We start from the raw sequence: 26,566 nt of genomic DNA on the forward strand, positions 1-26,566 counted from the left end.
GAGGTCAGTGTGGGGGTCAGGGGTCAGGGAGCTGGAGGTCAGTGTGGGGGTCAGGGGTCAGGGAGCTGGAAATAAAACAATTACAATTTTTATTATAACATTTTTTGTATCATTCTTTCCAAAGAAAAGAGGCCTAGAAGCGTGGCTAACGCTAATGGCACGTATACCAGAGGCTAACTGCCTACGAAAACAGGCACAGAGGCACTGAAAGAGGATTTCACCATCTAATGAACACACTATACTAGACAAATATCAAGATGTGTCCATCAGTGGACCAATTGCATGCTTTTGCAGAGGACAAGAAGCCTTCAGTCGACTCCTTCAGACATTAAGCACCCCCCACAGCCCCCACAGAGGACAAGAAGCCTTCAGTCGACTCCTTCAGACATTAAGAAACCCCCACAGAGGACAAGAAACCTTCAGTCGACTCCTTCAGACATTAAGCACCCCCACAGAGGACAAGAAGCCTTCAGTCGACTCCTTCAGACATTAAGAAACCCCCACAGAGGACAAGGAGCCTTCAGTCGACTCCTTCAGACATTAAGCACCCCCACAGAGGACAAGAAGCCTTCAGTCGACTCCTTCAGACATTAAGCACCCCCACAGAGGACAAGAAGCCTTCAGTCGACTCCTTCAGACATTAAGCACCCCCACAGAGGACAAGAAGCCTTCAGTCGACTCCTTCAGACATTAAGCACCCCCACAGAGGACAAGAAGCCTTCAGTCGACTCTTCAGACATTAAGCACCCCCACAGAGGACAAGAAGCCTTCAGTCGACTCCTTCAGACATTAAGCACCCCCACAGCCCCCACAGAGGACAAGAAGCCTTCAGTCGACTCCTTCAGACATTAAGCACCCCCACAGAGGACAAGGAGCCTTCAGTCGACTCCCTTCAGACATTAAGCACCCCCACAGAGGACAAGAAGCCTTCAGTCGACTCCTTCAGACATTAAGCACCCCCACAGAGGACAAGAAGCCTTCAGTCGACTCCTTCAGACATTAAGCACCCCCACAGAGGACAAGGAGCCTTCAGTCGACTCCTTCAGACATTAAGCACCCCCACAGAGGACAAGGAGCCTTCAGTCGACTCCTTCAGACATAAGCACCCCCACAGAGGACAAGAAGCCTTCAGTCGACTCCTTCAGACATTATCACTATCAGTGCCTTTGATTAACGTTGATTTACCCCGTTGAATGCCCACCATCCACTTCAATGTTGGCGTTAAAAACGCCTAATCTATGTTTTAAATTATGGCTATGTGTCTAATCTGCCCGTCGCTTATCAATGACTCGTTTGCAGTAAACATTGTCGAAGCGGATTGTTTTTTTATCGGTTCATTTTCGTTTTATAGCATTTTGAAAAGCCCTCGTTTTCAAGGAAAATATAAAGATTCCATGATAAAAGACATTTACTGGAATATTCTAGAATACACAAAAACGTTGTAATTTTTCGGCCTATTTATGAATAGTTTTCAAATAAACGCTAGATTATCGATAGTATAATGCACGCTATAGACGTATGCACGCTATAGACGCGAGCTGAAAAATCGATTCTCTTATTTCCTCATCAGCGATCACAGCCACACACAGCATAGGGCAAACGCTGAGATCTCAGCGAATACAACTCTGATTATCCCAAGACTGGTAAAATAGATTCCTTACCTCAGATCAGATGTTCTCCAAAAAGATTTGTCCAATTCCTGATCGCCATTCCAAATATCGATCACGCTTATTGATTGATTATTGGCTGCTGTAAATATATATTCCAGGCTGATTTCCGTCCCGCGAGCAGATCGCTCTTGAGCAGACTGCTCGCCAGCACAAGGAGCGAGTTGGCTCCCCCCCCCCCAGAGATCTACAGATCTAAGCGACTGACCTGCAGTTACACAGGGATAGATGATAGGGGGCGCTTTTTTCCAATCTGAGCTTCTGTAGGGGCTGCTGTACCAACGGGAGACTCAGTTGATGAAATATGAATTCAGATCGCTAATAAAACAATAAAACGATATTTGTCGTTGTGAGCACTCAACGGGGGGGGCTGATAAAACGAGATATGTCGTCCGTGGCACTGAAAGTGTTAAGCACCCCCCCCCCCCCCACAGCCCAAATGGAAAAAAAAAATTATACTTTTCCCCCCTTAATTTTTTATTTTTTATAGTCTACTAATAGTCGACTATCGGCTAATTTCGGCCAATCAAAGTCTACTATCCAAATCGTTAGTCGGGGACAGCCCTAGAGTCTCTACTGTTCAGTAAAACTGATCTAAGTCTCTACTGTTCAGTAAACTGATCTAAGTCTCTACTGTTCAGTAAACTGATGATCTAAGTCTCTACTGTTCAGTAAAACTGATGATCTAAGTCTCTACTGTTCAGTGTTCAGTAAACTGATGATCTAAGTCTCTACTGTTCAGTAAACTGATGATCTAAGTCTCTACTGTTCAGTAAAACTGATGATCTAAGTCTCTACTGTTCAGTAAAACTGATGATCTAAGTCTCTACTGTTCAGTAAAACTGATTATCTAAGTCTCTACTGTTCAGTAAACTGATGATCTAAGTCTCTACTGTTCAGTAAAACTGATCTAAGTCTCTACTGTTCAGTAAACTGATCTAAGTCTCTACTGTTCAGTAAACTGATGATCTAAGTCTCTACTGTTCAGTAAACTGATGATCTAAGTCTCTACTGTTCAGTAAAACTGATGATCTAAGTCTCTACTGTTCAGTAAAACTGATGATCTAAGTATCTACTGTTCAGTAAACTGATGATCTAAGTCTCTACTGTTCAGTAAACTGATGATCTAAGTCTCTACTGTTCAGTAAACTGATGATCTAAGTCTCTACTGTTAAGTAAACTGATGATCTAAGTCTCTACTGTTCAGTAAACTGATCAAAGTCTCTACTGTTCAGTAAACTGATCTAAGTCTCTACTGTTCAGTAAAACTGATCTAAGTCTCTACTGTTCAGTACACTGATGATCTAAGTCTCTACTGTTCAGTAAACTGATGATCTAAGTCTCTACTGTTCAGTAAACTGATGATCTAAGTCTCTACTGTTCAGTAAACTGATGATCTAAGTCTCTACTGTTCAGTAAACTGATCTAAGTCTCTACTGTTCAGTAAACTGATGATCTAAGTCTCTACTGTTCAGTAAACTGATGATCTAAGTCTCTACTGTTCAGTAAACTGATGATCTAAGTCTCTACTGTTCAGTAAAACTGATGATCTAAGTCTCTACTGTTCAGTAAACTGATGATCTAAGTCTCTACTGTTCAGTAAAACTATATACACAACCACCTAAAGACGCATCCTGCTAGTGAATAAATCATTAATAATACACAACCACCTCATCCTAAAGATAAACAGAGAACAAGTAAATAAACAAACAAATGTGTAGGCTAAATTAATTACTGAAGGATAAATGAACAAATGAATCGCTGAATAAACACAGATCACCTATGAATTAATTTACAATGTACTTGCACTGAGGTCACCCCCCCCCACCCCCCCCCCCCCAATAAACAAACACGCTTACAGAGAGGTTACTCTCTCCACTGAGTCTTCTGTTTCTTTTATTTTTATTATTTACTGTTCTGTAAAAGTCTTGTCGAATGTATTGTTTTATGTTTTGTGTAGGGATGCACCGATCTGATATTGGTATCGGCCGCCGATATCAGTCAAATAGCTGGATCGGGTATCGGTAAAAAAAGATATATATGTATCGGATTAAAAAAAAGGTTTTAATAATAAATAAAATAAGAAATAACCATTCAGTACATGTATATCTATGTGTTAATTTGTTACATTTAGTTCCACTAAGTTAGGAAAGTAATGTTTTAAGTCAAGCCTGGTGTTGCCTTGTTGCACAACAGAATGATCCCAGTCTCTTCCACACAGTGACAGTCATACAGTTTATTCATTGAATGTGTTGTGAAGGATCAGATTAAACCGAATATATATATTTATTTATATATATATATTTAATTGTATTTTTATATCGTTTGATATCCCCTGTATATTCCTTGTACAATATGCACTGAATATCCCTTTAGTCTACTAAACAGCCCATAATAGTTTCATTCTACCATTGGACGAGAACCTGGCGCCAGGTTGACATACCCCTAGGTCCAAGTTCAATCGTGCCGCCCAACATGTCGTGGCAAGCCCCGGTTCCGCGCAGGAATATGTCGGGCGAAATACGAATGGTACTATTTGTTCATAGCGCATATATATATGGCGCAAGTAAAGTAGAACTTTCTTTTAGTCCAGTTCTTTACCCTCCAACAGAGTGACAGACGCGAAGCCTCCCCACGACGCACGTGTGGTGTAGTAAGGCCTACTTGGCCCCAGAATAGGCATTGGGATATCGTGTAGATTAATAGTTGAATAGTCATAGTTTGGCACTATACCGTCGAGTTGGACGTATTCTATTAAGCTAATAATAGTCTATTTATGTATGGTGCATCGTTCGGTTAGAGTTCTAAAGTTATCAGTACCCCCATCGTTCCTGACGTTATCTGGACGCTTAACCAGGCTGGGCAGACCCCTAGTGGTGCTTGCATCCGAGGAGCTCCGGGCCAGGGCGACTGGACCTGTATATTGGATTACTCTACCCGGACGACGGCGAGCCTTCCACGGCTTGGATTATGCTTTGGGTGCTTTGATTATTCCATGGATAAAGGCCAACACTGCGGAGTGTTGGAACTACCCCCCGGAGAGGACTCCAGGTGAGACGGCGCTCTACACCAGTGAGGTCGCCTCACGTCTCTCCGTTGTGGACCGGCAGCTACCGTCCACAGAGGGTCCAGCTGTATTCGTCTGCGGACCGAGGTTCTGTGGGCACCGTGTTCAAGACTTTGAATTCTCCCAAGACACCGTCGGCCAGATGGGATACCGCCAGCGGCTTCTCTAACCCCCCCCTCCTACTGTCTTACAACCAGCGGGACCCCCCCCCCTTTTAGTGTATCCAGCTATAATCATTTAAGTACCATCGCTATCGTTTCCTAAATATTCCAGGTTGTATACTTACTCCCTGCGTAACCAGAGATTGGACATTCAATGTTGATTTACCTACGAATACTCATTTGCCATAAAAGTGCATATTTCAAATCATAAGTGTAAACAAGTGAACGTTGTATATACCTTTTGCTATATTAAACCTTCGATTTGTACATTTGTGTGGATTCGTTTCATCAGGTGGGAAAGTGTTCATCATACTTATATCATGTACTGGATGGCCAGAAGTTAAAGTACAAGAGGTAGTGGTATTAAATACCATATCTAACAATACAGTCAGGGAATTGTACCCCTCAGTTACAGAATGAATGAAGTTTATTTTCTGTCTTTGTTTACAACAAATCAAAAACACACTTGTGATCCTTTACAATTCTTAAAAACAAAATAAGTTTAAATGTATAAAAAAAAAAAGTGGATTAATTTTTGAATTTTTGAAACTTTTTTGTAAAAAAAAAATTGACAATACCCATTGGTATCGGGACTGAAAAAGTCGGATCGGTGCATCCCTAGCTTTGTGTGGACCCCAGGAAGACTAGTTGTTGTCATGCAACAGCTAATGGGCATCCTAATAAACTCAAGAACGCTTAACGACGCTGATATTAACGAGTGGTATCAGTGATATGATATCACCTCTACGAACCAGTAGCACAGCCGGTGCCCCCCCTCACCTGCTCAGCCTCCCCCCCCCCCCCCCCCACACACACTCTCGGAGTGACGGGTCGTATCCGCCTGACAGAACCGCGTGGCGTCTCATTAGATTCAGGCGGGTATCACCACGGCGATCTGAAATGAGACACTCTGCCGAGGGGAAAGTAATTACCCATCATCCTTTTGGGGCCCCCGGGTTCGTTATGTTATCTCACCCCCCCCCCAACCCCACCGCCACCCCCAACACAGTTTGTTTACTGTTTACCTGATAAACGCTCTCTCTCTACTTGGTTCTATTTATTATGCACGGACGTGTGTTTTTATTTACCTTATTTAAATATATATATACCGTAATTCCTCTAATAGTAACCGGGTCTCAAATACAAGCCGGGTCTCTATTAATGGCCGGGTGCGCTCTTGAGCTAAGCAATTATAAGCCGGCCTCCTAATACAAGCCGGGTTACTAATATACTGAGCTGCATACTGAGCTAGTTACTTGATTTCACTTTGAAAACGTTGAAATGACCAGTGACCACCTGTAATTGCACTGTTTACTATTTCATACAGTACTTGGTTTCAATAAATGAACCCAGTACATTTTACTGGGTTCAAACTGACACAAAATGTTGATTTATTCATTATGATCCGTTTGAAAATTTGAAATAAGATAAGATAAGATAAGATAAGATATTCCTTTATTAATCCCCTTGGGGAAATTCGTGACACACACATACAGCTCAACGTCTCATAAATGATATTAACAACAACACAATCATTACATTTTTACAGTAACAATGGCACAGCATAAATTCAACAGACATGTACATTTGTTGACACATGTCAGCATTACAGGAGGCCTGAGACACTGTATGCGATAGTCGGCTGCATTCCACCATGTGAACACAGTGGATCGCGCCTGGTGAACTGGAGGGAGGGCGGAGTGGGGGGGGGGGGGGGGGGGCATTGGAAATTCGGGTAAGGAATTTGGTTGTGGAGCAGTCAAGGGGGGCCCCCACCGTCGCGCATCAGAGGCAGCCTACGTATGGCTGTGGCGCCAGATGAGTCACAACAGCAGGTGCGGATGGGGTGGGGGGGGTGGGTGGGGGGGTGGGGGTAGGGGGGGGCCTCATCAATCTTATCGCTTCCAGCTAGTACAGACCGTCTCCTCTTTCCCAGAATCACACATCGCCGGAGAGTCAACTCCTCCGCGTTGACCCTGGCCTCGGTCCGTTCCACAGCAGAAAGGATAAGGAGGGTGTGGGAAGGGGGAGGGGGGGGGGGGTGATAACATGCAGCTCGAGGCAGATATGCCGCATATAGTTAAAATCAGGTCAATTTTGTCTAATCATCGTCACCATCGTCGTATCCCCTATTACGGTACGGTGGCATTTTTATTTTCACGTCCCTAATTTCCGACGTGATGTCCAGTATGGCCTGTGACCGCGAAAGTTCCTCTGCATGGTTAGAAGCAAGTCTCTCAAGAATTGTCTTCAAGCATGACTGTTCGTCTACATGATAGAGTTCGCCTCTTTCCAACATGGTCTTGGAGCTCAATTGTTCATCACCGCGCAGGGTACTTAGATCAGCGATCTTCTTAAACAGTTCCATAAGGTTTTCCTTGATCCCGGCCAGATCCCTGGCCAGGGAAATCAACTTCTTCCGAATTAGCTTCAGACAGTACCAGATCCAGCAGCTGACGGTGCCCAGGCCGAGCAGCATGACAATTAGAAGATATACGTCCTCAACGTCGTTTATCTCCAGTGGGAAAAAGCATATTGCGAGCCAGGTCCCGTATGAATTTATGGTGTATCCCGCCTGATAGCTCCCAAGAGGGCATAATGGGTCATCCGCATTCTGCTTCCTTGTAGAGAATATGCGATCAATCGCTGTAAAAGCCCAGCTTATCAGATCCATATTACGGTCAAAAGTCGAGTTGAGTTGAGGATTCTGCTGTAAAAAGAAAGAAGAAAAAGGCCAAAACGTCTGAGCGTTCTCCAGCGAGTGCAGACCTAGGCTCCGGTGAAACGAGCTGTAAGGGCTGGTACGGACGTCTCCAAGCGGATAAGAGAGAGGCCTTGAGGTGTTTTCTCTGGAGGAGGGAGAGGAGATAAAAATGCGACTGCTCCTGGGAAGAGAGAGTAGGGAAGGAGGAAGATATAAATATAGGCCTCCCTCTTATACAGGCCTCCTCCTAATACAAGCCTGGTACCCGCTACAGTTGAAACAAATACAAGCCGGGGTTACTATTAGAGGAATTACGGTATATATATATTTCTTTTGATCCACTTTTTCTCCTTTTTTTTCAATTTTTCTCCCATCCCAATTTCGCCGTGCCAATTCTCCCTCCCCTGTCTTGAACGTTGCTCGCATATGCCCCCCACTGGCCGGTTGTAGGGAGGATAGAAGCCTTGCATCACGTGTCCCCTCCGGTACACGAGGAGGCAGCCAGTCGCATCTTTTCACCTGCCAGCGCGGACTCTTATTTGGCGAGGAGTAACGTGTGGGAGGCTCACACTACCCCCGCCATTTTCCTGTCTCTGCTGTGCAGGCGCCCCAACCGACCTGTAGGAGTCGCTGTTTTACAGCGTCCAGATTACCACCCTTCGACTCCCCTCCCGCTGACTCTGCCAATTGAGTTAGTATGACGGCCGGCCCAAGCCGGAGGCAACGCCGACAGCCGGAGTCGAACCCGGTGTCTCTTGCGTTGGTGACGAGCGTACTGTCCGCTGTGCCACCCAGCCGCAAACTTGAACTTGAAACTTTAACTATTATTTCATTTGTTATTATTAGTAGGGGTGTAACAACGCATCGATCCTAAGGTCGAATCGCATCGCATCGAATCGAATCGTGGTTAAATGAAGAGATTTCATGATGCATTGAATCGTTGCCTGAAGAATCGTAATCGAATCGTTGTGGCGTCAAATATTTACACCCCTAGTTATTAGTTGTCATTGTGTCTGGATGGGATGTAGGAGGCTGTATTGTAATGTTCTCTACTGTGTGTGTGTGTGTGTGTCTGTGTGTGTGTGTGTGCGTGTGGGGGGGGGGGTGTTCTCAGAAACTCCCACCTGAGCTGAACCTGCAGGAATTGGAGGAGTACAGAGACAAGCTGAAGAGACAGCAGGCTGCGGTATGTAACACACACACACACACACACACACACACACACACACACACACACACACACACACACACACACACACACACACACACACACAATGCCTTTCACACTTGCAGTCTGTCTCTGAAAAGCTCAGATCATGTGTGAATAGGAGCCAATTTCCCAGCTCCAGACTAGAGTCTCGGCCGTGTTGTGAATGTTATGAATGAAAGCGATATGACTGAAGGGGCGAGCATTTCACATGGAGCCAGCAGCCAGCCAGTAAAGCTGTCCCCAAACCCTGTTTTTAGGGTTCGAACGTTCGCCAGGGTTTTTCGAACGGACGTTCGAACGTTCGTTTTTTTATTAATTAATTTTATTATTATAGATTTCTATTTGCATAGTCTATCGGTGAAAAAATTTTTGTTTACAGTGGTGGCTGTTCATGTAAACATGTAAACAAAGCACTCGGAAGAAAATAAAGGGAAAAGACGGCAGTCAAACATACCGGTAATATCGTATAACGCACTCACTTTTAGTTGGGTATGCCATACGCGCCAGCCACTTCACCCAGGCGTTGCGCGATGTTCACTCCACAATGTTTTATCTCCAGTTCTTTTGTTTCCAAGACATATGATCCCAGTAGTTCCCACTCGTTTGAAATCGTACTTCAGAGTTAGCTTGTTGGAAACGGTGGATCTTTTGGGCATGGTGTAAATGGGCATGGTGCTCGAGCACTGCTGTGTTGTGTGTAACCCGCTCTGCCGTCCCCACCTCCTCGAGCACTGCTATGTTGTGTGTAACCCACTCTACCGTCCCCACCTCCCCGGTCGTGTCGCGTGTCCACCAAACGTTCCACCAAACGTTCCACCAAAAAACGGATTTTTTTTTGCGAACGTTCAAACCCATTAATTTCAATCCGAATGCCAGCGTAACGAACGAACGTTCGAACGTTCGGGCTCAGCCTTACCAGCCAGTCACTCCAGACTCTCACAGACTCTCTCTCTCTCTCTCTCTCTCTCTCTCTCTCTCTCTCTCTCTCTCTCTCTCTCTCTCTCTCTCTCTCTCCCCCTCCCTCCCTCCATGTTTTATCGTTTTTCCTCGTGTCTGCCTCTCTCCCTCCACTTCTTATCTCTTAGTTTAAGGAGTCATAAATAATCCTGGGAGTTATAATCCTGGTATTACGTCAATATTGTTATTCATCGTAACTATAGAAATGATTTATGAATAAGGACTATTTTTGTGCAACATTTGTTGCCAATAACCTGTCACACCTATGAGACACCTGTTGGTCTGTTCATCTGAATATTTCAATATGAGCTGAAATAGTCAATAAACCAACCATTGTTTATTCATTCGTTTATTATTGATTATGCTTGACAGCTCTATGGTGTTCCAGTGAATATCTCTCGCCCATTCTCATCACCCCTCTCTCACCTTGAAATTGTTGAAATGGTCCAACTTAAGTTAATTTAATATATGATAAGATATTCCTTTTTTTGTATTTTATTTTTTTATTCTTTTTTAAACAAACACATAAACAAACACATAAACACACGATAAGATATACAAGCATTAATTGTCAGAGCACATCCAATGAGATCACATTTTAGTTAATTGTCTTATATAAGATATACCCCTAATACCTGTTATCTAAAAACCTACACACATATGCTCCAGCTCGAACCCCCCCCTCCCGGACCCCACCTTGAGAAGTACCTCCACTATCCCTCGCACCTAACCAGACACTACCATTATAAGCTAGCTTTTATTCTCTCCACCACTTCTAACCACATTGACATTTTGGATTCATTGAGACCCAGAATTCTTGCTGTAGATATTTCTTGATAAATCACATCGAGATATGTAAGAAACCAAACTTTACGGCACATTTTTTCCGGTTGAAACCAGCGTGATGTGATCAGCTTTTTAGCTACTGTGATACCCGATAAAACCAATCTCTTTAGCTGTGGATTCACTGCAAACTCAAAAACATCATTCAATAGTAATACCGAGGGGTGTACAGGTATATTCCAAGATACGAGTTTTGATAATTGTTGGGTCACATCTTTCCAGAATGCCTTGACTGGTGAGCAGTCCCAATACATGTGCATAAATGTTCCTTCGTCCCCATTTGTACATTGGGTGCATTTGGAGTCTTGTTTAAGCCCCATTCGGCACAGTCTTATAGGAGTCAAGTATGTCCTGTGGATATAGTTAAGATTGATTTGTTGATGATCCGGGTTCCTTGATGTAAGTCGGACATTTGCCCAGGCTCCTTGCCAATCAAAGTCATTTTCCAGGTCTGGTATATCCCTCCTCCAGACAGAGTCTAGTTGGAGGGTTTCATACGAGGACGTTAGTAATTGATGATAAAATTCTGAAACAAAACCTCTAGATGTCTCTCTTTCGTAGAAGAATTTGTGGTATCTGTGGTGTTCAATTGGTCTGTCTAATGGAACACCGTGAGACTTCAAACATAGCTGTAACTGTTTGTAAAAAAGCCATGTGGACTTGGTGAGATTACATTTTTTGCGTATTTCTTTATCACTACAAAAACCCTGTTTGTTAAAAACATCCCCTAATGAGTGTATGCCTTGCTCTTCCCATATAGGGAATCTTATAGGTCGTTTTTCAATTAAGAGTGCATTGTTATTGAATAAGGGAGTATGATTGTGCCATTTATGTGGGTTAGGATTTTTTTTTTGTGATTCACGCCATATCCGGATCGCATGAGTAATTATGGGGCCAAATTTTCGTTCACAGTGCTTGATTGGTAGTTCAGTGTATGCTATGTCCTTCAGTCTATGTGGGGCTACTATGTTTTCTTCTAATTTTCTCCAGGATACTAATGCTTGGGGGTCAAACCATGTTGTCAATGGTCTTAATGTGTACGCCTTAAAATATTGGAAAAAATCTGGAAATGCCATGCCACCATCTGCTTTATTTCTCTGTGCGGTGGATCTTTTTATACGTGGTGGTTTGTTATTCCAAATAAATTTGTATGTGGAGGAGTGTAATCTTTTCCAGTAACCCTCTGGAGGGGGTAACGGTAGCATTGAACTGAAGAAGTTGATTCTAGGTAGTACATCCATCTTAACTATTGATATCCGTGCTTGTACTGTGTTTTTAAGTTTTGCCCATCTATCAAGGTCGTCTTTGATTTTGTTTTGGATTTTTGTGTAATTGTGCTTCACCGTTTGTCTTATGGTGGGGAATATTTCCACTCCCAAGCATCTGAAATGTTTTACCATCGGTATCTCTCCTGGGAGGGTTATATCTTTTTTTGCAGGGGTGTTAAGTGGAAGGAAAGCCGACTTCGGCCAATTTATCTTAAATCCCGATAAATCACCAAAGTCCTCAATCAACTTGAGCAGATGAGGCAATGTGGTGTTGGGGTTTTGCATGAACAATATTACATCGTCCGCATATAAAAAATGTTTTTGTTGTGTGCCCTTGATTACGATTGGTTCTATGGATTGGGATTGTCTTATATATTGTGCTAAAGGCTCTAATGATAGATTGAATAGTCCGGGACTAAGAGGACAACCCTGTCTGGCAGAGCGTGATACCGGAAAGATTTTGGAGATGATTGTGCCTGTTGTAATCATGGCCGATGGGTCTTTGTATAATACTTTAATCATATCAATGAATCCTTTTCCTAACCCCATCCTTTCTAGTACTGCCCATAGATACGACCATTCCAGCCTGTCAAAGGCTTTCATAGCATCCAGGGACAGCATCGCCTTAGGTATGTGATAGGTGCTGGCATAAGCCCCGGTCAGATTGATAACCCCATAACTCATTGGTCTGCATCTCAACTTCAAGCAGCGTCCTGCGACGTCTGTGATGTCCAGGACTCAATGCTTCTACAAACTGCAGGGGTTAAACCCAGCCGACCCAGGCCCACACACGCACCCCTCCGTCCCCTCCAGTCATGCGGTTGATTGATTGGAGTTGCGGAGTATTCTTATTCTATTTTGCACTGAGAAGGACTTTTCCTATTCATAGGATATCTATTTCACTTATTCGGTTACACGTATTACCACTGTATGGCTTTACTTGATAATCACATTTATACAGAACCCACCTTTAGTCCATATACATATACATTTTTCTCCTTAGGCCTCCGTCTGGGGAAAGCCACACTTCTAAGGTTTTTTACATCATAAATCAGGCACATTACGGGTAAAGTTATAATGCAAAAAAACATCTCCATGCTTACCAGTCGTCTTTCAGTTTTGGGAAGAATGGAAGCAAAAGGGTGTTGTTCCAAAAGAAGATTGTTTTATTTTTTAACAGTATAAGATTACATTAAAGGCTCAGTTTCATTTTTATAAGTACACGGGTTTCAGCTTACAATGTATCAGGATTCAGTCATCTCCACAAAATCTCTCAAAAAAGTCTGCCTCTTTTTTTTTGTATTTTATTTTTTTATTATTTTTTAAACAAACATATAAACAAACATGACAACACACGATAAGATATACAAGCATTAATTGTCAGGGCACATCCAATGAGATCACCTTTTGGTTAGTTGTTTTATATGAGATATACCCATAATACCTGTTATCTAAAAAAAAAAAACCTACACACATATGCTCAGCTCGAACCCCCCCCTCCCGGACCCCACCTTGAGAAGTACCTCCACTATCCCTCGCACCTAACCAGACACTACCATTATAAGCTAGCTTTTATTCTCTCCACCACTTCTAACCACATTGACATTTTGGATTCATTGAGACCCAGAATTCTTGCTGTAGATATTTCATGGTAAATTACATCGAGATATGTAAGAAACCAAACTTTACGGCACATTTTTTCCGGTTGAAACCAGCGTGATGCGATCAGCTTTTTGGCTACTGTGATACCCGATAAAACCAATCTCTTTAGCTGTGGATTCACTGCAAACTCAAAAACATCATTCAACAGCAATACCGAGGGGTGTACAGGTATATTCCAAGATACGAGTTTTGATATTTGTTGGGTCACATCTTTCCAGAATGCCTTAACTGGTGAGCAGTCCCAATACATGTGCATAAATGTCCCTTCGTCCCCATTTGTACATTGGGTGCATTTGGAATCTTGTTTGAGCCCCATTCGGCACAGTCTTATAGGAGTCAAGTATGTCCTGTGAATATAGTTAAGATTGATTTGTTGATGATCCGGGTTCCTTGATGTAAGTCGGACATTTGCCCAGGCTCCTTGCCAATCAAAGTCATTTTCCAGGTCTGGTATATCCCTCCTCCAGACAGAGTCAAGTTGGAGGGTTTCATACGAGGACGTTAGTAATTGATGATAAAATTCTGAAACAAAACCTCTCGATGTCTCTCTTGAGTAGAAGAATTTGTGGTATCTGTGGTGTTCAATTGGTCTGTCTAATGGAACACCGTGAGACTTCAAACATAGCTCTAACTGTTTGTGAAAAAGCCATGTGGACTTGGTGAGATAAAATTTTTTGCGTATTTCTTTATCACTACAAAAACCCTGTTTGTTAAAAACATCCCCTAATGAGTGTATGCCTTGCTCTTCCCATATAGGGAATCTTATAGGTCGTTTTCCAATTAAGAGAGCATTGTTATTGAATAAGGGAGTATGATTGTGCCATTCTTGTGGGTTAGGATTTTTTTTTTGTGATTCACGCCATATCCGGATCGCATGAGTAATTATGGGGCCAAATTTTCGTTCACAGTGCTTGATTGGTAGTTTAGTGTATGCTATGTCCTTCAGTCTATGTGGGGCTACTATGTTTTCTTCTATTTTTCTCCAAGATGCTAATGCTTGGGAGTCAAACCATGTTGTCAATGGACTTAATGAGTACGCCTTAAAATATAGGAAAAAATCTGGAAATGCCATGCCACCATCTGCTTTATTTCTCTGTGCGGTGGATCTTTTTATACGTGGTGGTTTGTTATTCCAAATAAATTTGTATGTGGAGGAGTGTAATCTTTTCCAGTAACCCTCTGGAGGGGGTAACGGTAGCATTGAACAGAAGAAGTTGATTTTAGGTAGTACATCCATCTTAACTATTGATATCTGTGCTTGTACTGTGTTCTTAAGTTTTGCCCATCTATCAAGGTCGTCTTTGATTTTGTTTTGGATTTTTGTGTAGTTGTGCTTCACCGTTTGTCTTATGGTAGGGAATATTTCCACTCCCAAGCATCTGAAATGTTTTACCATCGGTATCTGTCCTGGGAGGGTTGTATCTTTTTTTGCAGGGGTGTTAAGTGGAAGGAAAGCCGACTTCGGCCAATTTATCTTAAATCCCGATAAATCACCAAAGTCCTCAATCAACTTGAGCAGATGAGGCAATGTGGTGTTGGGGTTTTGCATGAACAATATTACATCGTCCGCATATAAACAAATTTTTTGTTGTGTGCCCTTGATTACGATAGGTTCTATGGATTGGGATTGTCTTATATATTGTGCTAAAGGCTCTAATGATAGATTGAACAGTCCGGGACTAAGAGGACAACCCTGTCTGGCAGAGCGTGATACCGGAAATATTTCAGAGATGATTGTGCCTGTTGTAATCATGGCCGATGGGTCTTTGTATAATACTTTAATCATATCGATGAATCCTTTTCCTAACCCCATCCTTTCTAGCACTGCCCACAGATACGACCATTCCAGCCTGTCAAAGGCCTTCATAGCATCCAGGGACAAGTCTGCCTCTTGAATGGGCAACAGTCATTTTTATATTGATCCTGTATCATATTCCGATTGGTCTAAAAACAGTGATGTCACAGGGATGTCATTTCGCTTAGCAAACCAAAATACAATACGTAGTTAGGATGGACTCTCCTCCTTTCACTCGCGTTACCTTTAGTTACCTAGTGTTTTTAAGTAAGAGACAGTCCCTCCATTTTTCAGAACAAACAAAGGGTTTGCCTGTGGTAACCATGTGGTACCAGGCAGTACCGGGCGAGGCCATCCATAAGATTTCTTATCAAGACTCCTTAGAGGTTATAGCAGAGAATCTTCAGAGATGCCCTCCTCCAGAAAAACAGTTTACACATCATTTAGTATTATTCTCTACTGACAGTTAATTATAAGCATGACATTATGAAAACTTTACTGTAAACATTTAACATTTAATTGTTATATAGTTTTTAAGATTCTCTCTATCGTTTCAAGACTCTGTATACATGACGGGTGTTTCCTTTACTCTAAAATTTCACAACCTCAGCCTTTACCTCCCCTGGGGCCCCATCACCTCAGAACATAAATGCATGTCTGTTCTGCTTCCTCACTGTAAGGGTTAACATTACAGTTTACTCTCCTCTCCTGCTGCCTCTCAGGGTCACATTCTTTAGGGTTAACTCCCTACTGCAGGCCTGCTCTCACAGACACCTCTTATGCAGACCAGGCAATTCTTTTTTAAGCAGAACAATCATTTCACTATCTTCCAACCAGAGTTTAGTTTTAAAGTCTATAAAGAATATACTGGTTATAAAGGAACGAACAGGATGTCAATTTCCAAAAGGGTCACTGTTGTTCTGTGGCACTTCACAGTATGGTGTCATCCTTGTCGGCATCTAGTACGTGCAGTATTCGTCTTATGTTATCAGTGATCAGGCGGCCTCTTATGAAGCCAGTTTGGTCCGGGTGAACTAAAGACGTCATATGCTTTTGTAATCTGATGGCTAATACCTTAGAGTACAGTTTGATATCGGTTCCGAGGAGGCTTAAAGGTCTATAACTACCGCACTCGTTGGGGTCTTTGTCTTTTTTAAGGAGAACTGTTATGAGTGCAATATTGTCATTCTTATGGAAGTTCCCCTCCTTGACTGAGTATAAGATCATATTTAGTAATAAGGGACCAATTATGTCCCAACAAGAAAGGTACATTTCTGATGGGAAACCGTCTCTTCCAGGAGCCTTACCACTTTGCATTGCGGTTATGGCCTTCTTGAGTTCCTCTAGTGTGATCGGTGTTTCTAACTGTTTAGCGTCATCCTCTGAAAGTTTAGGGAGAATAATTTGATTAAGAAATGTGTCCATTTTGTTTTGATCGAAGGTCGTTTCTGATTTATATAAGTCGGAGTAGAATTCTTTGAATGTATCGTTTATTTTTACAGGATCTGTTACAAGTACTTGTTGTGCTCTAATTAAGCATTACATCACACGCAGGAGTGGTTTGTGACCAATAAACCATGCCTAGGGGTGGTTGTTAGGCCCGAGGCGCAGCCGAGGGTCGTTAGACCCCCCTAGGCATGGTTTATTGGTCACAAATCACGACTGCACGTGGTGTAAAGCTTTTATACAACTGCCAGATTCATCCAACCTTATTTCTATACAATAAACACACATTAATCGAAGATTTATTGAAAAAACCATCCGCCAGAAAAAGTAGTTCCCACAACTCCATGTGGAAGCAGCTTGAAGTGCATCCAACCAAACTAACACATCCAACTGTGTATTATTGGAATGATTGAGAGAAGTTGCCTCATGTGGAAGCAGCTTGAAGTGCATCCAACCAACTAACACATCCAACTGTGTATTATTGGAATGATTGATTGAAAATTTATTAAAACGTTTTCTTTGCCCTATAGGAAAAAAACGTTTTCTTCGCCCTATTTTTTTATTTATTTCTTTTAGCCTAAACTTAACCAGTTGGAAACCAGGGGTACAGTAATAAAATTAGCAATCAACCAATCAATCAATTCAATAGACCATGCTCACTTAAAACAGCGCTGCTTCTCTCTCAGTCTGACTCCCCCGCTGTTGCAGACAGGAGTGTGTGTGTGTGTGTGTGCGTGTGTGTGTGTGTGTGTGTGTGTGTGTGTCACAGTGTGTGTCACAGTGTGTGTGTGTGCGTGTGTGTGTGTGTATGTGTGTGTGTGTGTGTGTGTGTGTGTGTGTGTGTGTGTGTGTGTGTATGTGTGTGTTTGTGGGTACGCCAGCGTCGGACAGTGTGAGAGAGAACGCTGCAGTCGGAAAGTAGGAAGGAAGAAATTTAAATCAATCAATTAATCTATCAATCAATCCGCGATTTTTCTTTTGTTCTAGATTGAGTCAAGACCCATCAATTACATCATCCAACATTGTTTAAAATACTAACACATTCCCCTTGACAGAATCGCTTCATATTTAGTCGTTATGGTGCTTTCAACATAACCATTTCATGTCCGCGATCCTGTTTTCTCCCGGAGTGAGCCGGGGAGGGTTATGTGATTTGGTTGTGGGCGGGTCCTGAGCCCAGGACCGTGGATTGTTACCAATAAAGACGTGTGAATGGCCAATCAGAATCGAGAAATTTACATGCCGTTGTATAATGGTAGTTATATCTGCAAATTTTGCATTAATTCTTAATCGCATGGCTAATAGATGACTAGGTTTGGAACCATGGGAGTACTGCTGTTGTCTTGTGCTGCGTATTTGTATTTCCGATTGTTGTCTGTATATGGCATTGATCTCTATTTTTAGTACGTTAACTTGATTCTCTAGTCGAGTTGAGTTGTTGTATTTTAGAGAATTAAATAACGTTGAGTAAAGCGTTTCCAGCTCAGCCAGTTTTGTGCATTTATTCTTGCGCATTTTGGAGGAAAAGCTATCCGTGAAATCTTTGATCATTCCCTTTACCGACATCCATATTATTCTGGGGTCTTGCACCGAGTTTGCATTCTCCCGTTGGAATACTATAAGAGCTTCTTTGAGTTGTGTAATGAATTCCTTGTTATTAAGCAGCAACGAGTTAAATCGCCATCTTGGGGCTCGGGAGGATAGTATACCAAATGTACCTTTAAGGAGTAAATAACAGTGATCTGATAGTGCGTTGGGTATCATTTCCACTTCATAATTATCAAATAGTCTCTGTGATGCAAAGACATAATCTATTCTGGATAGTGTATTATGTCTCGCAGATCGACGAGAGTACTTTCGGGTCGTGGGATTAAGTAACCGCCATAAGTCATTTACACCTGTAATCTTCGACCAATCCTTTAATGCCTTCGATGAATTCTTTTGTTCGCTGGAAAAGGCGAGGTAAGATTTGTCCATCCTTGGGTTCCAGATGGCATTAAAATCCGCACCTATTATAAATGAGTAATCGGGAATGTCTAACATTGCATTGGTTAGTGTAGTGAAGAAATCTTCTTCGTACAAATTTGGGGCGTATACCGCTACCAACGCTATTTTCCTGTTCTTATGTTCAATCTTAGCTATAGTTATCCGACCTTCTACATCAGACCATACTCCCTTTAGTACAATATTCAACTTACGTTTAACAACTATGGCTACACCCCGAGTTCTCGTACCAATAGAAGAGTGACTAATATTATGGTATGTGTTGTCCGCTAATTTATCTATGTATTTCTCTAGAATGTGCGTTTCGCTTAGCAGAGCAATGTCCACATGTTCTTTTTTCATCAGTGTGAGCACGCTTTTGCGTTTGAGTTGGTTATTTATTCCCCCGGTGTTCCATATCATTATATTCAAACTAGCCATAATCTATACATGTTGTATTGTAATTTTTGGTAATGCTTCTGGAGTGCGAGGCAATAATAGATATACATCCCACTAGTGAGGTCCCGTTGAGAGCCGAGCTTAAAATAAGATATTCCTTTATTGATCCCCTTGGGGAGATTCTGGCAGCATAGCAGGGGTGGGGAGGTACAGGTATGGGCAGGGTAATAGTAGAAAGACATAAATATACAATTTGATCTGAATATAAATATATGAGAAAAATAAACACTGTAAACAAAGGTGCAGGGTCTGTCTGTATGCCCTAGCCTATCGGTTATATATTTTTTGGATCCACTTTTTCTCCTTATTTTTTCTCCCATCCCAATTTCGTATTTCCAATTCTTCCCTCCCCTGTCTCGAACGTTGCTAGACTATGCCTCCCACTGGTCGGCTGTAGTGAGGACAGAAGCCTTGCATCACGTGTCCCCTCCGGTACACGAGGAGGCAGCCTGTCGCATCTTTTCACCGCAGCAGCTCGAACTCTCAGTGGCGAGGAGTAACGCGTGGGAGGCTCACGCTGCCCCCGTTACCTCCTGCTTCCGCCGCACCGGCGTCACCCAACCGACCTGTAGGAGTCGCTGTCCACAACGTCCAATCCCCACCCACCGGCTTTCCCACCCTCTAACACTTGCCAATTGTGTTAGTATGACGGCCGGCCAAGCCGGTAGCAACGCCGAGAGCTGGGCTCGATACCAGCGTCTCATGCGTTAGTGGCGAGCGCCTTGCCCACTGCGCCACTCAGCCGCCCTCCCTATCGGTTATATTATACGTTACAATAAATATAGGCAATGAAGAATTTGAATCTGAATGTATATTATTATGAGTGAGTAAAAGTAAACCGTATACACGAGGTGCCCTAACTGGCCTGATAAACGGCATGCGTTGTAGTCCGAGCAAAAGAGAGAGAGAGTCTGCCTGTTTCCTGCTGAATCGAATGCGACTTTAACGTTCTAATCAAAATGTCAGCGCCCAGACACCAGACAGACTCTGATTGATTGATTGATTGATTGAAAACGTTATTAACAGATTGCAGATTGGGTACAATAATACAGTATGGCTCAATACACACAATTGTTAACTCTTTCAGTGCCACTCACGAGATTTCTCTGGTTTTTTTATAGGTGGTTGTGTGCCACTCACGAGATTTCTCGGAATTATTATTATTATTATTTTTTTGCGATCTGAAAAATTATTGCATCACCCGAGCCTACCCGAGTATAGCCGAGGGGCGCCGGCGATCACTGTGGAAAAAAGCGCCCCCTGTCGTCTCCCAGATGACATAAGTGATTTTGGAATGGACTCAATGAAAATGAATGGGGAAAAAAATCCGGTACTCCACATTTTCCAGTTCACTGATCCAGCCGGGGTTACTAGAGTTCATTCTGGAGCCTCAGATCCCCGCGGATCATGGAGTTCTACTGTATCGCGTTGGATCCATACACGTATCGATTTTTTCGAATGGTGATCAGGAATTGGAATATACCAGTTGGATACCATCTGATGTCAGGTAAGGACTCTATGTTATCAGTGGTAGGATAATCAGAGTAAGTTTGATGAAGTTATAAGCTGTTTTGTGAAATGTCTTCTTTCGGTTTCACTGTAAAAGTCTGTGAGGAAATCAACGGAGCGATTATCAGTGCGCGGCCGTAATGTGCTTGCGTGCACGTATAATATTGACCATCTAGCGTTTATTTGAAAACGATTCATAAAAAGGCCGACGAATATCAACGTTGTGGAATATTCCACTAAAAGACGATTTTCATAGAATGCTCCAGAATGAGCTGTTTTTTATATCAAAACGGGGGCTTTTCTAACTGCTCTGAAACGGCAACGACGCGATAAAAAAACAATCTGCCTTCACAGCACTGACTGGAAAATAGTCTTTGATAATGCGATGGGCAGATTAGACACATAGCCATAATTTAAAACATAGATTAGGCGATATTAACGTTAACATTGGCGCCGATGGTGGCATTCAAGCGGTAAAACGGAAAACCAGGCGTGGCGCTGAAAGTGTTAAGGGGATGCAGACCAGAGAAAGACTTTGGTCTTGTTTACGTCAGGGTCCCCCATTTTCAATTTCATTTATGACATACACAACATACAGATATACAGATATATATCATGACATTTATGACATACATGACATTAGGGATGGGCGCGATTAACCGATTACTCGTAGCTATAAAAAAATATATATATCGAAATGATAAATTTTTATGAATTTTTTTTTAACATATCTTTTCACATGTATGTGTAAGATTATAACTGTTTGTTGGTTTCCTTAAACATATATACGTGAATGAACAAAAATAAGTTTCTAGTAATATATACAAGAACATTTTCTATATACATTTTTTTTAAATGTTTTTTTCCCTTTTCGAGTAATACACGATCAATCAAGTATAGCATGCGATCAATTGATCTGGAATGATGAAAATGCCCATCCCTACATGACATACAGAATATACAGTACTGTTACATTTGTGACATACAAGATATATAAATATACAGTACTGTTTAACAGAGATCCTAACAGAAACTATAATATACATTCGAGGGGGAGGAAACTGTACATTGGAGGGGGTTGGGTGGGTGGTTTGGGCGGGGTTGACATTTGCGGGGGCCAGTTTCGAATTGCAGCCTTTGAGGGCGGGTTTGAAGGTGGAAACTGGGGGAAGTTGGACCATTTCAACAACCTTTGGGTGACTGTTTGACAAATAAGTGGCAGGTTTTATATGTAGGTAATATTATAAAGGGGTTCTGAGTAAGTAAAATGAAACGACATGACGTAGCGTCGCTCCGGGAGACCTGAAGTCCCCTTCAGTATAATCAGCTCCCCTGGCTGTGATGTGAAGCAGGCCAAGCGGAGCGCTACAGATACAGTTCCAACCAGGTGAATGTAGAGTTAATACAATCCTTCTATATACCTACTTATACACCTGCATATAACACAGCGGTTCTCAAACTACGGGTCGCGACCCAAAGTGGGGTCGTGGGTAGGTTACAGTGGGGTCGCACATTGGCAAGTAATCATTTTTTTGAAAAAAATCTATAATAATTTTTTTTAACGTTCTGGCAACGTATTTTGGCTAAAATATGCCTCGTTTTATAAATGTGTATTGATAACATAGTGCTGTAATACAATTTTCTAATAAATATGCATGATCAAGTTCAACAACGTGTGCTTTTATTTTGATATTCCTTAATTCCACGTTGAAATTACGACACGGTGTGGGGTCCCCCAAAAAGATAGTGTCTTTATAACTGTATCACTGTACATATTAATATACTACAACTCTGTACATACATCTGATTAGCACTATTACTCAGTAGTACTAATTTATATATTGTATACTAGGGCTGAATGATTAATCGATTTAAAATCAAAATCACGATTTGAAATGATGCAATTAGCAAATCGCAAAAAAATATATATCGCATTTTTTTTATTAATTTTTTAAAATTTAACCAGAAAGTCCCATTGAGATACAAGATCTCCTTTGCAAGTTGTTGTTATTGTTGTAGGAACGGTTTGGGAGAGGGAGGTTAAGGGGTTTTAGATTGTGTGTTGTGAAGTTTAGACTTCAGAGTGGGAGAGTAAAGTACAGAAAAAAGGTACCGTTGGGTACCGGTGTCGATTCCCAGGTAAAAAGAAACATTTTCAGGCTCGGTGTCCCGAACAGACCCAGTGCGTAGGCCAGATGCAAGCCGCATTTTACAATAAAGCTCTGTGGGGCTGCTTAAAAGAAATTATAATTATAATCGCAGATTTAATCGCAATTGCAATATCTGTCAGAAAAATCGCAGTCCTATTCCCAAAATCGTGCAGCCTTATTGTATACCCAGTTTAACACTTTGAGTGCCACACCTCTTCCGCAAAGTTATTGCCTCATGCCAGCCATTAAATCAATGTATAGGTCACCTTGTTTGTAGAGCTATAACCATATTCTATATTATAGTTATGGATACAGTACTATAGTCATTTGACACTGGGTTTCTTCCGGTCAAGATGCAAAAAAGTTTTTCCCCCCCCCATCCATACGTTCCCGTGTTATACAGCTTGTTCCCATCACAGGCCATTAGACAGTGATAATGGAGGAATGATGGCTCAACAGGTAATGGAACAACAGGTAATGGAACATTGCTGAGTTATGATGATGGTTAATGTTGTCCTGATGCCTTAAACACCTGGTCTGATCTGCCAGTGTCAGCCATACACACACACACACACACACACACGGATACACACACACACGGATACACACACACACACGGATACACACACACACACACACACACACACACACACACACACACGGATACACACACACACACGCACACACACACACGCGCGCGCGCGCACACACACGCACACACACACACACCACTCTCTCTCATCAGTGTGTGAAATAGAGCATGTCTCTCAGAGGAGGTGATAATAGGATTCATATTATTCATATTCTTACCAGGGAGCTGGACTGTGAATGACTTCCTCCTTTATAATGATGTACATACTTCTTATTGTGTGTGAGAGAGAGATAGAGAGAGAGTGTGTGTGTGTGTGCGTGTGCGTGCGTGTGCGTGTGCGTGTGTGTGTGTGTGTGTGTGTGTGTGTGTGTGTGTGTGTGTGTGTGTGTGTGTGTGTGTGTGTGTGTGTGTGTGTGTGTGTGTGTGTGTGTGTGTGTGTGTGTGTGTGTGTGTGTGTGTGTGTGTGTGTGTGTGTGTGAGAGATTGTGTGTGTGTGTGAGACTGTGTGTGTGTGAGAGAGAGAGACACAGAGAGAGATACAGGCACACTGTCACACACACGCACGCACACACACACACACACACACAAGAGAGACACATAGACACAGAAAGAGACACAGACAGATAGAGACACACACACAGATGGAAAGAGAGAGAGAGAGAGAGAGAGACACACACAGAGAGAGATACACATACAGAGATAGAAAGTGATGTTTGGTGAAAGTAATGTGTGTGTGTCTTTTTAAGGGACTCCAGGATACCAACATATCCCCAGCCATAGCAAGGTTGTTGTTGCTTCCCGTGACTGGGAACCATTTTTGTTTGTTTTCATCATCATATCTGATGTATTATGTTACGTCTGACAACAGTGTATTTAATTACGTCTGACCAGAGCTCTTGGTCACTTTACGGCCAGACGACTATGTGTGAACATGATGTATCTGTCTGTAAACTGTCCTTTCATTGTGGCCACGGTGAAATAAACGTTTCTATTATAATAATTACTCAGAATGATTAATATAAACGGCTCATCGTTTTGTCCTTTAATATTTCCCATTACAGGTAGACAACATGCTAGCACTAGTAACAGTTATTATACAGCATCTAGAATGTAAGGAGTAAGGATGAAGCGTGTGAGAATACTAATATAAAGCTTAACACTCTTAAGTCACAGGAGGCCGTGCCCCAGAGCCGTCCCCCCTAAGGCAGCAGTGAGGATCCCTCTCCCCGCTCTCAGCTGCTGCCGTGCAGCACAGGCTTCCGTCTAATCCGGTCTGACCGTTAAATTGGCCTCCTGTGCTGATGCTGCGCTGCAGAAGGGGAGATATCCAGGTTGTGTGTGTGTGCGTGTGGGTGTGGGTGGGTGTGGGTGTGTGTGGTGGCTGGTGGACTGTGCTTAGCCTTAGACTTTAATGTCCTTTGAGAGGCAATTTGTGGCACATCCCTATATAGATATAATCAAGTCAACTATATATATATTTATATTCTCATGATCCTTTTTTTTTTTTTTTTTTTTACATAATTTTTATTGACATAGTAAATGGTGCATTTATATAGGGCTTTTAACCAAAGCGCTTTACAATTTTGTTCCTCTCACACCTCCACACACCGATGGCAGAGGGCGACCATGCAAGGTGCCAACCTGCTCATTTTTATTTAATTTTTTTTTAAACCGATACCGATAATTTCCGATATCACATTTTAATGCCAATATCGGTAGGTCGATAATATCGGACATCCCTATAATTTCCATAATCATACAAATAGATTAGCATAAAATAGACAGAATAGAATAGTGCAATAGTGCAGTAAAATAACTCATTTACAGCACAATAGTCACAAAAAAAATTGATATAACATTTGCATAAAATAGTGCAATAGTGCAGTGCAATAAAATAGTTTTCATTTACAGTACTATAATCATTAGAAAATAGACATACAATTGCATAAAATAGACAGAATAAAATAGTGCAATAGTGCAGTGCAATAAAATAGCTCTCATTTTCAGTACAATAGACATAGTGTGGATGTAATGAGTCTAAGTGACAAAGTGTATTAAAAGGCTACGGTGAAGATGTGCGTTTTTATCTTACTTTAGAACATATTTAGTGATCTAGCCTCCCTGATGTCTGTAGGTCGGGTGTTCCATAGCTCTGGTGCGTAATTTACAAAGGCTGCATCCCCGATTTTTCTTTTGGCAGTTTTTGGTAACCTTCAATAAACCAGTAGTAGATAGATAACATAATTATACTATATTAACTATAGTGCTAAAAGATTATGGTGGTATTTAGAGGTAAACGTGTCAGTGTTGTCATTGAATAGAATAGAATAGAAGCACTTTATTGAGACCGAGGGAAATTCAGCACCACAGATCACTCACAATAAACATTTAGTTAGGCAATAAATAAGAATACACAGTCAAAGATATACATTCTAAAATGTGTATATACATTTAAGCGATAATACACGAGCTTCACTCTCGTGGCTGTGGGCGCATCACAGCCGTGGCAATATTCATGACATACCACTGGCTTCCGAGTGTATTATTGCTTTTAAATACAACGGGTTGCGTCTGGAAAAATGAATACAGACAAGTCTAGGGTCTTTTTATATCGATTTCAGTGAACTTGGCGTAGAAAAATAGTTCCAGTAAAGAAGATGTCTCGTTGCTATGGAATTTCAAATGGAGTAGGCTATCAACAAGCTTGTTGTTAACTATAAACGAGTGGATAGATATAGAGGACGGGTCTACATCTAACGGTATTCATAAAAACAGCATTATTAGACGTGCCAACTCGAGGAAAGATGAGCTGGACGAGCTGGAAAAAAGCCACAATTAATCCTTCAACACCACCAAGTCGACGGCCTGGGCCAACTCCCGGAACTGTCCGAGATGCTGATGTGTGTGTCTCTCAGTGAGGCTTTATACAGTCTGATGGCTGTTGGTATGAAGGACTTCCTGTGTCGCTCAGGCACATCTTTGGAGTCTTGAGTCTTGGGTCGCTTTCACACAGGGGCTGTTTGGTCCGGACTTTCGGACCAGAATTCGATAGTCCGGTTTTTCGGGTCTGTGTGAATGCGCGTCGAACTCGGT

General features: G+C 42.1%; 1 protein-coding gene across 1 annotated transcript in view; it reads left to right on the forward strand.

Moving 5' to 3' along the window:
- The window catches only part of vps50 (VPS50 subunit of EARP/GARPII complex), a gene marked incomplete at its 3' end in the record, with an annotated part of 123,027 nt that overhangs the window by 39,108 nt on the left and 57,353 nt on the right, over positions 1 to 26,566 (forward strand). Inside the window, exon 4 of the mRNA XM_084327070.1 lies at positions 8,714 to 8,785. Coding sequence (XP_084183196.1) covers positions 8,714 to 8,785 — 72 coding nt within the window. The remainder of the gene's footprint in view (positions 1 to 8,713; positions 8,786 to 26,566) is intronic.

Source organism: Notolepis coatsorum (assembly GCF_963971535.1).
Source record: "Notolepis coatsorum genome assembly, chromosome: 13".
NCBI classification, from domain to species: Eukaryota; Metazoa; Chordata; class Actinopteri; order Aulopiformes; family Paralepididae; genus Notolepis; species Notolepis coatsorum.